The sequence below is a fragment of the Rutilus rutilus genome, assembly GCF_951802725.1.
Source record: "Rutilus rutilus genome assembly, chromosome: 7".
NCBI lineage: Eukaryota > Metazoa > Chordata > Actinopteri > Cypriniformes > Leuciscidae > Rutilus > Rutilus rutilus.
Genome location: NC_140221.1, coordinates 17,247,313 through 17,262,160, shown reverse-complemented (window position 1 = coordinate 17,262,160; position 14,848 = coordinate 17,247,313). Strand labels below are relative to the sequence as shown.

The 14,848-nt window shown below is 36.7% G+C and overlaps 2 protein-coding genes across 3 annotated transcripts; one reads left to right on the top strand and one right to left on the bottom strand.

The window, feature by feature from the left end:
- Positions 1-929: 929 nt before the first annotated feature.
- On the bottom strand, positions 930-4,114 carry entr1 (endosome associated trafficking regulator 1). The gene is made up of 8 exons (XM_084414063.1): positions 3,783-4,114; positions 3,542-3,633; positions 2,914-3,324; positions 2,484-2,557; positions 2,198-2,309; positions 2,014-2,076; positions 1,650-1,789; positions 930-1,544 (listed from the first exon to the last, which is right to left on the bottom strand). The coding sequence occupies exons 1-8, from the start codon at positions 3,820-3,822 to the stop codon at positions 1,460-1,462; spliced, it is 1,017 nt and encodes a 338-aa protein (XP_084270189.1). The 5' UTR covers positions 3,823-4,114; the 3' UTR covers positions 930-1,459.
- A 773-nt stretch (positions 4,115-4,887) lies between these two features.
- Positions 4,888-14,802, top strand: ubac1 (UBA domain containing 1). 2 transcript variants are annotated; one of them, XM_084414061.1, is made up of 11 exons: positions 4,931-5,320; positions 6,624-6,744; positions 7,369-7,442; positions 7,555-7,662; positions 7,764-7,866; positions 8,585-8,693; positions 9,690-9,972; positions 10,195-10,281; positions 10,420-10,558; positions 13,803-13,966; positions 14,674-14,802. In XM_084414061.1, exons 1-10 carry the CDS (start codon positions 5,183-5,185, stop codon positions 13,916-13,918), a joined length of 1,278 nt encoding a protein of 425 aa, XP_084270187.1. In that variant the 5' UTR covers positions 4,931-5,182; the 3' UTR covers positions 13,919-13,966; positions 14,674-14,802. The 2 variants fall into 2 exon arrangements, with proteins under 2 accessions (XP_084270186.1, XP_084270187.1); XM_084414060.1 differs by lacking the exon at positions 14,674-14,802 and having other exon boundaries at positions 4,888-5,320; positions 13,803-14,262.
- Positions 14,803-14,848: the final 46 nt, after the last annotated feature.

Here is a 14,848-nt window from a genome sequence, read left to right as displayed (position 1 = left end):
AAATAAGTCTCTTCTGCTTACCAAGGCTTCATTTATTTGATCCAAAATACAGCAAAACCCGTAATATTGTGATTTTTTTTTTTTTTTACAATTTAAAAGAACTGTTTTCTATTTTAATATATTTTAAAATGTAATTTATTCCTGTGATCAAAGCTGAATTTTCAGCATCATTCCTCAAGTCTTCAGTGTCACATGATCCTTCAGAAATCATTCTAATATGCTGATTTGCTGCTCAAGAAACATTTATTATTATTATCAGTGTTGAAAGCAGTTGTGTACAATTTCTTTTCAGGATTCTTTGATGAATAGAAAGTTCAAAAGAACAGCATGTATCTGCAACATAATAAATGTCTATACTGTCACTTTCGATCAACTTAATGCATCCTTGCTGAATACAATGATTAATTTATTTCCAAAAAAAAAAAACCTTACTGACGCCAAACTTTTATAGTGATAACGTTACAAAAGCTTTCCATTTTAGATAAATGCTGTTCTTTTGAACTTTCTATTTCCATTTATCAAATAATCCTGAAAGAAAATTGTACACAACTGTTTTCAACATTGATAATAATAATAAATGTTTCTTGAGCATCAAATCAGCATATTAGAATGATTTTTAAAGGATCATGTGACACTGAAGAAGTAATGATGCTGAAAATTCAGCTTTGACAACACAGAAATAAATTGCATTTTAAAATGTATTCAAATAGAAAACAGTTTTTTTAAATTGTAAAAATATTTCACAATATTACTGTTTTTGCTGTATTTTGGATCAAATAAATGAAGCCTTGGTGAGCAGAAGAGACACCTTTTAAAACATATAAAACTGTATATCAAATTGTATATAATAAATGGTTTTATGATTTAGCATCTATTAAATGCAATTTCAGGACACTAAGTGTTGAATTCTAAAAGAACAATAGGGCCATATGATTAAAAACTTCTTTATTAAGTCAATAAAGAACATTATGAATATAAGGCACTTCATCCAATGCTGATTAGTAAAGTGTTGTTTAAATAAACAATTAACTAAAATGCTGTAATTTAAAACAGCAGAACTATAAAAATGTGTTAATTTATATATATATATATATCAATATACAATCATGAAATACAAAAAAATCTTGTAAATACTATGTAATAGAATTTTAAGAAAGGACTTATTTGACAAAAGTGCAAAAGGTTTTGAAAATTAACTACTACAACATAGAGCTTTGATTTTGGTGAGAGAATCCAAGGCACTATTTGGTGCACTTAAGTATCTTTATGCTTAAACTCCTGCTAGAGCTTAATTTTGGGATTATTTGGCCTAGCACACCTCATTTTGCCATTTCATAAAACCTAAACAGATGTTAATGAAGTTGATGAATAAAATAATAAACAATGAAGTACCACAGTTGGGTCTATAGTGCACAGAACGTAATGTTTTGGATGTGAGAGGGAAACACTCAGGAAAAACTTAATCATGAATCTCGGTGATCTTGTCAATGGAGGTCAATAACTGGGACACAAAATAGAGTGTCTCTCTTCCTGTCAGCAACTGCCTGTAAACATACACAACACTTTCAGTGCAATGATTTGATTCATTTACATTACTGACCATTATTAAAAGAGAAGAACTCAAACGTAATTGTCACTGTTAACCATACTTGATAGAAGTCTCTGCATCCTGAGCTGCTTTGTTAAGGTACTCAGAGGCTACTTGTGCATTGTGTCTCATTGTGGTTAAGGCTGTAGTTTCTCCATTTCTAAGCCTTTCATTTTCACTTTTATATCCTTCAAGCTGGCCCTGAGAAGAAAACAATAAAATAATCATACTGGTGGAGTTTTAATCTGAACAAAAACAGAAGTGAAATAGTCATTTTGATCACAAATTCACACACATATTATATAGTAGTATATATAAATGCATTACAGTAGCCTATATAGTGGTATATACACATATAAATGCACCATGATAATGTACATAGTGTGCTTTTTCAGTGTGCTTGTGCATATGGAAAGAAGTCAAACCTGGAGTTGTTGTAGATCTTGTTTCAATTTTGAAATACTATTTTCAGCCTTGACTGCCCGCTTCTGTATTGGATAAAACAGAATTTAAATTTCTTGAGTGCAGTAAGGATTAAACATCTTCATCTTATTTTTTAAACCTTAATAAAAAAAAAAAATCTGTCATATGAATGACAATGCTTTATACCGTCATTAACTGAAGGTTTTGTTCTACTGACTGCACCATCGTCTCCAAAGCCTTAGCCTCTCTCTCCTCCTGTAACTTCTTGTCGTGCAACTCATCTGTGAGTTGTTCGATCCTATTACAAATTGGAAAGTTTAACCATAAGAAATAATCTACAGAACTATAGAAGCAACCAGTGATCTTTAATTACACAGCAGCAATACCGACACACACTTCAGTCCATGAATTACCTCAGAATCATTGTAAGTAATTTGCATAAATACATTACATTCTGTGTAAAGAGCCTTACCTTCTGGAGTCCGTTTCTGATCTTCTAAGGAGTTCTTTGATTTGCTTTTGGAGTAGAGAATTTTCTTCTCTGAGCTTAAACACATTAAAATCAACATTAAATCAAAATGGACAATGGAATAATGACATCTCTTTTTTTCTCTGATGATAAGTTTACTGGTGTGAGGGCGGGACAACCTGTCACTCACATGAAATCGACCAATAGCAAACCACAACGATCCAATCAATTCCAGATGGACAAAATCAACAGCTTTTCTTGTTCGAGAAGCCGTTTCATTCAAATATACATCACAATAAGGAAGAAAAGACTATCACTACTTCAGTTTCAGGTCGACTTGAGAAACATTTATTTTGAAAAGAAGCACCAATTATAACATAACAAACATTCAGCACATGTGTATGCAGAAACTCACACCATGTACACAACATACCTGTTGAGCATTCTTTGTGCCAATTTCAGCATTGTTCCTCTTAGAATGGAAAGAAATATCAATCGCTGAAGTCTCTTCATCCCCCTCATAGCTTCCTGTGCTTCTTCTTCCTAAGTGGTTCTTTGGCAGGAAGTCAGATTGACCCAGCTCCCATTCGGTCTCATTTGCTTCCCTCTCATCACTGCACAGAGACGATTGCTCCGAGTAAGCGCTGTGGTCTGAAGTCCCACATAGCTGGAAGTCATGAGAACCTTCAAGTGCTGATGGGTGGCAGCTTTCAATCCATGTCTCCTCATGTTCGCTTTCAGAAGGTCGAGAGAGCACAGAGGGGTCTGTGAAGAAAGGCCCCTTGGTAGCAAAATCTACGGAGGTGTTATAGTCCTGCTTGACGTGGCATACACCATCATATACCTTTGGGAAATCAATCATACCACAGGACTACTCAAGTAAAATGGTGACCAGAAGTATGTATTGACATAATGGCCATTTTTACACATACTTATGATAGATTGTCTCTGCACCTTGAGTTGTTACACGAAGTTACCTGAACACCTAATACACATTCATATACATCTAAAAATCTAAAAACTATCCAAGGTGACAATGCCTTTGTGATCTTCTTCCTCACCTCTGTGTCTTCTGTAGTACATGGCTGCTGGTTCTTATTTCTGATAAACTCTTTGAAAGAAAATGGATTCAGGTCGTGATGCTTCGGCTCATCTGAAAGTAAATTCGTCCATGTGCACAAAAGACATTAAAAATAAAGATTTCAAGAATACTCTGCAACCTATTCAAGACAGAGACCTTGTGCTGCATTATTATCATGTTGGTTTATAGAAAGAGCAAAAGACAGGCAGGTTGACACGTACCATCTTCAATGATGAGCTTTTTCGTCTTGTGTTTGGACATGTTAACTTACAAATCAACTTGATCAGAGACGTAAACTATCCTGCAGACTGTAACTGCTAAATAACTGAGCTCAACATTACAAGAGAAGAAGTACTGAATAAAGTAAAAGGTATTCAAAGTAAACGGTTCCGTGTAATTATTGTCAATGTCGATTATTCTGTTGTAAACCTTAATTCGTTACTGTATTTTAGAAATGACAATACTAATCTACAGGAGTTCTCACGGGTCTGCTTCTGTCCGACAGTGAGCGGTTTTTCTACAGGGAACATGTACAACATCGCCACCTATTGACGTGGAAGACACGAGTATTGGGTTGGAAAAGGGTTCATGTTTGGTTATGAGAAATGCTGACTCGTGCTGCATATTATTTTTTATATTAAATATTGAAAACAATAAAAAACGAATAATAACATCTTAATACCCTAATTGTCAACACATGTACTTGTACTGTAATTGTACAATGTAACAAGAATTGACAAGATTTGGCCAACAATACACATGCATTTTCTTGTCTAGCAAATAAAACTTACTGGCCTTTTTCATGATACTTATTATTCTAGCTGAATTAATATTGATTTACTTATGCTAATTTTATTCACCTTTAATGTGTAAGTTAATAAACATTACCGCATTTCGGTCAAGGTTGTTGTGTAGTATGTAATTAAGTTGTAGTGCTGTGCGAGACGAGTACTGCAATAAACACGTTGTAGAGAGGTAGATTAGAGAGTTTTAAGAAGGTAGACATCTGGAAGCAGTTTGGCCCCAGTTACCGTGAAAGTACAGCCCATTCTTTCAATGGCAGCGCTGTGCTGCTGCAGTGTTGTTAGGTCCCATCCGAGGCTGTTTTGAAAGTATTTTCTTTTTCTTTTTCTTGGTTTTAAAGAATTACATCTATAGTCAATGGCTGCAATACCCTTTAAAAAAATTAAATTAAAAAAAGATCGAAAAAAGAAAGAAAAAAAGAAAGGCTGTTTTGAAGGTCTGCTACAGCGTCTGCATGTATGCGTACTTCCACCAATCACATTCAACAACCTCACTCACGCATGCGCACTGCTGCACCGTACCGATTGCTGTCGCTCTCGCGCATCGCAGGTGTCAACGGATCATTGAGCAAGCGTCTCTGCTGCAGCTGCGAGAGTGAGGATCCCTATCTGCCCCATCGGAAAATATTAGTCCTCCTAAGAGGGTGGCAGTACAGATCGGACGGTATGAAAATGTTCGAATGAGACCGTGAGCTCGTGTCTGTTGCCAGGGCAGATTTAAGCGTGGAACAGAGCGGCTTTCCGGACTGTAGACAGCGGGCTCGCGGAGCGTCTTCAGCGGGGAAAGCTGCAGTCCTGCTGCCGCCGCTGCTGCTACAATGTTCGTGCAGGAGGAGAAGATCTTTGCAGGCAAAGTCCTGAAGGTCCACGTCTGTACTATGGAGGGCACTGAGTGGCTGGAGGAAGTCACGGAAGACACCACTATAGAGAAACTAAAGGAGAAATGCTTGAAACATGTAGGTCTGCCATCGGTTAGCTGGCACTGTTAGCCAACCCGGACAGGACAGGCCCGCTAGATTTTCAGAGTCATTGCCAAGTATTTTTAGTAACTTGCAGACGAGTCGACGGTGCTATTTATAATTTAGCAAGCTGGCCCGTCACCTCCGTCTCTGTGGCTGGACTGTAACTACAACTGTCATTCTGCTTGACTAACAGTGTACAGCTGACTTCGACTTGTTGACAACCTCTTTTTGTTCACAATCTGTCAAGTACTGTAGTAGTGTACACACATCTGTGCAGATGAATGTACCTTTACACATTTTCATATGTTCTATGAGGATTTGATCTTTAAACTTTATGGTTTGAAGGTTGTGAATGCGTTTTTGTAAGCACTTTAGAAGGTGGCATCACCACATAGACTGTACTGTTAGTCAAGCCTGGTTCCAGCTTCAATGTGTACTTGGTGCTGAAAAGTACCACGGTGTTACCCTGTGCAAAATGGTATGATAATACCAAGTTTTATGGACATAAATACATCATGCCAATACAGAGTGTTCTTTGAAGTACTTTGGAGTATCATGTAAAAAGCAGGATATATTAATTATTCAGTACCAAGGTGTATATTATCAGTGTCCCATGGTAACAATTGACATTAACTGTACCATGGTAGCACAGTACCAAGAGTTGTGGTGTGGATTTGATGAAGGGGGGCAGGCTCACCTGTAAATATGTGATTTTTATGGAGTAAATGTACACTACAATTCAAAACTTGTTTGGTAAGAATGTTTTTGAATGAAGTTTCTTCTCTTATGCTCCACAAGGCTGCATTTATTTGATCCAGTAATATTGTGAAATATTATTACAATTTAAAATAACTGTTTTCTATTTTAGTTGAGTAAGTTTAGTTTAGTTAGTAAATACTTTATTTTATTCCTGGGATGAATTTTCAGCATCATTACTCCAGTTCTCACCGTCACATGATCCTTCAGAAATCTTTCTAATATGCTGATTTGCTGCTCAAGAAACATTTCTTATTGTCTTCAATGTTAAAAACAGTTGTTTTTGTGGAAACAGTGATTTCTTTCAGGATTGTTTGATGAATAGAAAGTTCAAAAGAACATTTATTTGAAATAGATTTTTTTTTTTGTAACATCATAAATTGCCTTTACTGCCACTTTTGATCAATTAATGCATCCTTGCTGAGTAAACGTATTAATTTATTTTAAAAAAAGTTTTAATGACCCCAAACTGAATGGTGGTGTATATATTATTTTGTAACCGAAATAAATGTCCTTTAAACAATTTTTTTTCCTCCTACAGTATGTCCACGGAAGTCTAGAGGATCCAAAAACTCTTACACATCACAAACTCATTCATGCTGCCACTGAGAGAATTCTCACCGAATCCAAAACAGTTGCTGAGGAAAATCTTAAAGATAAAGGTAATGAACAATTCTGGTGCATCTAGAAAGGTGATTCTCAACCTTTTTGACTTCAAGCCCCTCATTGTCCACAACAATATTCAAAGTGTAAGGACTTTTAAAAGTATGATTTATGTAAATGTATTCCTTACAAAAAGCCTGTAGAATTGAATAAGGTTTTACATGACTTTTCACACACATTTAAAATGAGACTACCTCATATATCCAAGACAAGTTTTTCAAGACAATGGGAATTAAAATAAGAATCGATTTAGATTTTAGATATTTTATTTAATGCTTGTTTTGTCTTATTTTAAATCATTTTAATATCATCTTAGAGCACATTGGCTGAGAACCACTGATCTAGAGTATAACGTAGTGTTTTGCCTATGTTCTTTGTATTTAAGATTCGCTAACACTTTATTTTAAGGTGGCGTAGTTACATGTTACTACATGTACTAACTATAGTAATACTAGTAAATTATGCATAATTACAAGCAACTAACCTGAAACCTAACCGTAACTCTATAGTAAGGACATTAATATTACCCAGTACTTTTTTGAGTAAGTACAATGTAACTATGGCACCTTAAAACAAAGTGTAACCTAAAATTCTAAGAGAGACAAACCCTCATTGTTTTCTAGATTGCTTATTATTGATCAAGAAAAGACCTCCACTGGCTCCACCAAAAATGGCTGACATATCTTCTGAAGAGAAGGTATCTGATGACAGTTTTAATTTTTTGGTGAAGTATTCTTAATGCATCCCATTGTTTTACACTTCTAAGATTTGTGATTGCAAAATTAACCAGTTTTTGTGCTTGTTGACAGAAAAAGCAAGAGAACAAAGCGCCAGATAAGGAAGCCATCCTCAAAGCCACAGCAAACCTGTCCACTCGTAACACTGACCGTACTGTAACTCAGCACAACATCAGAGATGTGGGTACTTGCAGTCTGTTTGTTTTTACTTTTTTGCATTGCACTGCTTATGTTTATAATATATTGTTTTAAATTTTACGATTTTTTTCCCCCCTTGTCAGTTTCAGACAGAGCTGAGGAAGATTCTGGTCTCGCTTATTGAGGTGGCTCAGAAGCTGCTGGCAATGAATCCAGATGCCGTTGAGCTCTTCAAAAAGGCCAATGGTAAGCTATGGATGTATGGATAGATATCTGAATGGATTAAATCAATAAATCTATTTTCATAGCTTTTCATGCTATTAACATGCTTTTCAGACATCTACCATTGTAATATTATCGCTGCGTCTGAAAATGTCTATCTCCATGCTATATACTAGGCGAAAAACAGTATGTGAGCTGAGTAGTATGTCCCAATTCATAGTATTCTTAAAACAGTTGGCGAAAAGTACCCGGATGACCTACTACTTACGGAAAGATTCTGAAGTACACATTCGATGAACACTTTACTATCCCATATGGCCAAGGGAGAGGATTTTGAATGGAATTGAAGGGATGCAATTGGTGCTGTAGGTCACATGACAATGACAACATGGCAGATGTAGTACATCTGAATTTCATTCATACTATAATATACTTTTTTAACGGTCTTGAGGTAAGTTTCAAACCAGCTGTAGTAGCCTACCTACTGTACAGTATGTGATTTCGGACGCAGCATATATTTTTGGACATTCCATACCATGGTATTATTTGAAGTACTATAGAGTGACATTGCTGTACCATATATATTTGCATGGAGTTGTTATTAACCTAATTGTTTTTTATAATTGTTTTATTAATCATTGCATTACCACAGACTCAGAGGCCAGTGTGCAGGAGTAAATTATTTTGCAATCTTATCAAATGATGGTGAGTGAATATTCTTCCTATCTTCCCTCTCTGGCAGCTATGCTGGATGAGGACGATGAGGACCGTGTGGATGAAACGGCCCTGCAGCAGCTGACTGAGATGGGTTTCCCTGAGAGCCGTGCTGTGAAGGCTCTGCGCTTAAATCAGTGAGTGCTCTCAGCTGTGGTTGTGAAATACGCTACCATTCAAAAGTTTGGGGTTGTGTTTTGTAAAGAAGTCTCTTATGTTCACCAAGGCTGCTTTTATTTGATCAAAAATACAGTTAAGCAGTAATATTGTGTAATATTTGCTGAGTTCACGCCATGTCGTAATTACCGTAGTCTCGAGCTGACAACACGTGACGTTATATTCGGAGTTGTGAATTATGCGTTTCTATGGCACCACTATCAACGCCTAAATGAATCTGCTGCAGCGGTCAGGTGGTACAGTGGTCACGTGGTACAAGTAGGAGCACTCCAAAAACTATCTTACAAGCTGTAATTACGAGTTCTACGAGGATATGAACACTTTTTACAAGTTGAAATCTCGTAATTATGGTAATTACGACATGGTGTGAATGCACCTATTAGAGTTGTCAAAAAGTACAGAATTCGTTACCAAGTTGGTACTGAAATTGTAAAATTGTGACGCTTTGAGCGCTGTTGAGCGGAATCATAAACACCTCTGATTGGCCATTGTGTTTACGCATTCATCGGATATGTCTGTGATTGGCTACAATGATCAACGCACGGAAGTGTTTGAAAGTGTTTTAAAAAAACGGGAGCGGGAGTGTTTGAAAGCACAAGCAGCCGTCTATCAGTGGACCGGTCCACTTTCTTGTCACTTTTGAACTTCGTAATGTGAATAAATGCTGAATAAAAGTATTAATTTCTTTTCTGAAACACTACTAACTGCAATCTTTTTAACTGTAGTGTAAACAATTCATGGATAAATATGCATAGCATATCTAGCTGGCAGGATAAAGTCACATTGGCCAAAAATTACTTAGTGCCCCATTAAGTGTCATTTAAATTGTTATATGAACACGTGATAAAATGTTTAAACATGATGTTTTGAGTTTGTTGCTGAACAACATCATCAATGTGTCCCAGCTCTCAGTGGATTAAATCAGAGTCACTTATAACTAATCCCTCTTTCTGCAGCATGTCTGTGACCCAAGCTATGGAGTGGCTGATTGAGCATGTAGATGACCCCATGGTTGACACGCCTCTGCCGGGACAGGACACGCCAGGGGCAGCGGCCGCTGCAGCCCCAGCCCCCGTCCCAGTCCCAGCACCAACACCTGCCCCTGGTCTTTCCGCTACAGTTTTAGGAGCCCGTGCCCGTCTTTCGTCCCAGGCCAGCATAGAGGAGGCCAAACAGGACGAACTGACAGAGATCTTTAAAAGGATCAGAAGGAAAAGAGAGTTCAGGCCTGACTCAAGGGTGAGTGTCATGTGGATGTCATGAGAAACAGGAGAAGAATAGTTCCTTTTTAAACCCAACATTACAAGTTTCCTGTTGCACTGACATACTGTGTTAAAAGCCACTTCAGAATTTAAACATCTAATTCAGGATCTTTGTAAAGCCTGCAGTAATTCACATACAATAGCTGCTCTTGTGCTGTTGTGGTATAGTGCATTGTCCCGTCTGTGTGTTTGTGAGCAGGCAGTGATTGCGCTGATGGAGATGGGATTCGATGAAAAGGAGGTGGTTGACGCCCTCCGTGTCAATAATAATCAACAGGATGCAGCTGTATGTAAACATTCAGAGGATCATATAAAATCATGTATATTGTGTTATTTCACCAGCCAATTGAGATGCTATCTTCTAACTTAAGATACTAATTAAGATGTAACTTTTTTTCAATGTAAAACCTCTATTCCCACACAGTGTGAATGGCTGCTAGGTGACAGAAAGCCCACCCCTGAGGATCTGGACAAGGGCATTGATACCAACAGTCCCCTGTTTCAGGCCATTCTGGAGAACCCCGTCGTACAGCTTGGTCTCACAAATCCCAAGACTCTTCTAGGTGACGTCTCTCCCTCTATACTAAGGATGTGCCTGAAGCCGAATACCGTGTTTGGAAAGGAAATTACGCATTCTACTGAGCCCCTAAAGGGACATGGTGATGGGGAAAAAAATATCTCGCAATTATATAGTTGGGTAATTATATTGTAAATAATTTGTGGGCATCAGGGAGCTCGCTCGCTTTTTTCTTTCACTTTCGAAATTCGTGATTACGCGTACTCTGTGTATTGGCAGCGGCGGTTATGACCACACATTTTACAAGATAAGATATTCGTCAATGACGCTCAGGATCTGTTGCACACCATATCCCCCGACATTGTCCTGCCAGTCATCTCTCCTTTCTATCTGCACGTGATAAGTAAAATTATGATGTGTTGTAATGTAACCAACTAACGCAGCAAGCCTACCCATGTCCTTTTAGAGGCTCCGTAGAATGTGTTGTTTATTTTCTGTGCCTTTATGAATTTGGATTTAGGCTTCGGGCACATCCCTACTCTATACTCAAATCCTCTTCTTCTTTTGAAATGTTTTGGTTGCAATTTATTTTGATGTTCACTTTAGACATTCTGTTGATTACAAGTAACGTTGCATCTACATGTCAAACTAACTCTCATTTAGAATATTTGTTGGGCATTTGTAGATTGTTAAGGGTAGGGTTAATAGATTAAGGGGTTAGGGTTAGTAGAATAGGTTGACATAGTTGCAAAGTTGCTTATATTTAGTAGAATGTCAAAATAAACCATCTAAATGAAGTGTTAGCAGATAAGCAGACAGTCTACTACTGTAATAAGAGTTAGATGACAAATAGGTGCAACCTTACTTATAGTCAACATAATGTCTTAAGATGACCATAAAAAGAAAGTGTTACTGATGTTTAATTTATAAAGGTTTGCCTCAATATGTCAATTCAATGAAGAGTGTCTGTGAACAGTTTTATAGTCAAACCACAGATGTTGTCGATTTTTTTTTTTTACCCCTTCAAATACATTTTCTTCTAGTTTCTGCTATGTTTTATCAAAAAAAGATGTTTCTGGCTGATCAAAACATGTCATTTCAAGGTTTCCAGTCTTTATTTGGCTCCATCCATTTAGCCAGTTACTGTATGACATGCAGTTTTCCAATTTCTCCATCTGAAAGGTAACCCCAGACCATGCTTGATGGCAAGATGACGTTATCTGGGTGTTGGGCTCTGTGTGGTTTGTGGCAAACACAGCGCTTTGCTTTTAAGCCAGAGTGCTCAAGTTTCACTTCATCAGACCACAGCAGTTACTTCCAAAGCCTTTCAGCTTTTGTCACATGGCTTTCACAATCTCCAGAATTATGTTGGAGTTGCTCAGAAGTGGCTTCCTTTCTAGCCACTCTCACAAAGAAGACTTAATCTTTGAAATGCTGAAAACATGGCTGATGTCTGGACAAAATGTCCAATTTAAGGCAAAAAGCTCTGCAAGTGACCTCTTGGTCCCTTCTCTTTCAGTTCTGTCTGGCTGCTCCATTTACTAAGCTGCCTTGAAGATAATGTATACTATAATATTTCTATAAAGACACACTAGATAAGTTTACAGTACATTCTCTTACAGTATAACCTCACACCAGCACCCCAATAATTTATTTACTTTTAACATGTTGTCTTCATTAATAAGACAATTTGTTCTTTTGCATTGCCTACTACTATATTATAATTTGTTCAGTTATTCATACAACCTCCGATGCACTGATTGCGAACTAAAATAACATGCACACATACAGTATAGTGCACTAAACAGTATCTGCTTGTTTTTGTACACTATAAAGCAGTTTCATGTGTTATGAAAGTACAGCAAAAAGGTGCCTGTTTGGACTTCAGCTATGCCAAGATGCATTTCTGTGTGGAGTTTGCAAGTGTGTTTCCTCCATGTGCTCCAGTTTCCCCCACGATCCAAAGATATGCAGGATATAGGACATTGCCTATTGCCTCTTGCGGTTATATTTATTAATATATTTTTTTTCATTTGTTAAAATATTTAAAGCTACACTGTATAACTTTTATGGCCCTCATAGCATTTAAAAAACAAAAATAATTTGTTGTTGTTGCTGTTTTTACAACCAGTGGTTTCCCAGAGGTTTGCCATTTTACATGATCCATGGTCAATATTTCTCCCTCCCTCGACGATTTACTTATAGCTTTATGCTACTCTCACACCATGACTGCGTTTAAGTCAAATTTTTTAAGCCCTTCCCTCACTAACTTCCTCTTGTTCACTTAGATGTACATGTTTGCTTAAGTTGCACCAGCGCCCACTACTGCCGCAACACAATGTGTTAAAATAGAACGCCCTAAGCCATCGATCGCTTGTGGGTAAATCACAATTGTGGTCCATGGATCTGCCTGAAAGGTGCATATTAAGTAGACTCGCTCCCTCTGTCAAAATCGAGTGCTCGAGGGTCTGTCAAAATAAACTTCAAATAAAGTTAAACGCACTTCAAAATGGTGGCTGGGATTCCTCCTAAGGATACACACAATATATTTGTGTGTACTGTGTATAATTATTTTGTATATACTGTATAAATACACATATACTGTATGCATGTATATATATATAAAAAAAAGGTTTATTTAAATATAAAATGTTTATATATGAATTCTGTATAAATATATATGCAGTATATACATGCAAATATTTCTTAAATATATACATACAAAATAATTATACACAGTACACACACATATTTTATGTAAACACAAACTTTTATTTTGGATGCGATTAATCATTGCCCAGCACTCATATATATATATATATATATATATATATATATATATATATATATATATATATATATATATGAAGAGTTCAGATGCAAAAGCCTCTAAATGCCATCTGAAATTTTCTTATAGAATGATCATTTTTATCAAGCTCGTATATTTAAATTCAATAATTTCACTTAAGTGAAATTATTGAATTTAAATATACGAGCTTGATAAAAATGATCATTCTATAAGAAAATTTCAGATGGCATTTAGAGGCTTTTGCATCTGAACTCTTTAAAATATAGATTATTATTGTAGGTTTTTTCAAAGTCTATCTGGATAAAGTAAAGACACAAACTGTCTCATTTATAGCATTTTGTTATTTGGTATTAAATGTAGTGTAGCAAAACAAGCTACTGTATTTAGTGCACCTTTAAACTGTATTTTCAGTTAGGTGCAGTAGAGTCTGTGCCAGTTTTTGGTTGGATGTGACTGAGGCATGTTTTTCTTGGCTTTGCAGCGTTTGAGGACATGCTGGAGAACCCGTTGAACAGCACGCAGTGGATGAACGACCCTGAGACAGGTCCCGTCATGCTCCAGATCTCCAGAATCTTCCAGACACTCAACCGCACGTAAAGCACACCTCATCTCTGGAGCAGCCGGAACCACAGAATAGGGGAAAAGGTCAAACATTTATAAGAGAAGAGTGTGTGTGTGTGCGTGTGTGTGTATGTGGCATAACTGTTGTTTTAAGTAAAGTCACAGAAGATGAATGTAAAAATACAATGATGACATTTCACACCGTTATACAGAGGAAAATATCTATTTATAACTCCACACAACACTTATAAGCAGTAACTTAATAATAAATTGCTAACTTCATTATTTAGTTTTTTATGTTTTAATAAGATTTGTTTTAATTATATTAAGCACATGCTTTATTTTATATAATTTCTCTATAGAATTGTACAATTGGACACAAAAAAAGAAAAAATATCTCCAGAAACACTTGTATGTTTCTTGTGCTCAAATATCAAGTTGACACTTCACATGGTACATTTGTCATAACTGAATGTTACTACAGGGAGATAAACGATGCATATTCAGTTATTTTTTATCATCGTTTTAAAAACGAAACACTTTATGTATTCGATTATTAGTTCCTTCCAAAAACATAAACTGAACGTACGTTGGAAGGGAAAGCAAGCACCAGCAGTTTAAAGGCATTCAAGCTTTGTGGTTTCTTTAACACTACAGATGTTTCTGTGATGTTGTGGATGTTAAACAATAGCAATTTGCAGTCCCTTACTGACGTAGATATTGAAATCTAACCTGATCCCTTTGTTCCTCTTATCTCTTTCATTCTTCTGATCTATAAACCAACTATTCAGCTGGAATCTGTCCAAACGGATGCGAGTCAGTTCTGATTCTGTCGGTTTAGAACAAAGAATGGTATACATCTTTAAATTCGTTTGCTCTCAGTAGCTCCTGCATCAGGGGTTTTCACGTTGAAGTATTACAGTACCGTTTTATCCAATGTCATCGTGATCAAGCTGCCGCCTCTGA

Excerpts from the sequence above, each read along its gene's own strand:
- entr1 (XM_084414063.1), bottom strand. The coding sequence starts at position 3,822 with ATGTCCAAACACAAGACGAAAAAGCTCATCATTGAAGATG. Across the intron at positions 2,077-2,197 it reads AAAACCTTCAGTTAATGACG|AAGCGGGCAGTCAAGGCTGA; the intron begins GTATAAAGCATT and ends TATCCAATACAG. Across the intron at positions 1,790-2,013 it reads AAGATCTACAACAACTCCAG|GGCCAGCTTGAAGGATATAA; the intron begins GTTTGACTTCTT and ends TTTTCTTCTCAG.
- ubac1 (XM_084414061.1), top strand. The coding sequence starts at position 5,183 with ATGTTCGTGCAGGAGGAGAAGATCTTTGCAGGCAAAGTCCTGAAGGTC. Across the intron at positions 6,745-7,368 it reads GGAAAATCTTAAAGATAAAG|ATTGCTTATTATTGATCAAG; the intron begins GTAATGAACAAT and ends ATTGTTTTCTAG. Across the intron at positions 7,867-8,584 it reads GCTCTTCAAAAAGGCCAATG|CTATGCTGGATGAGGACGAT; the intron begins GTAAGCTATGGA and ends CCTCTCTGGCAG.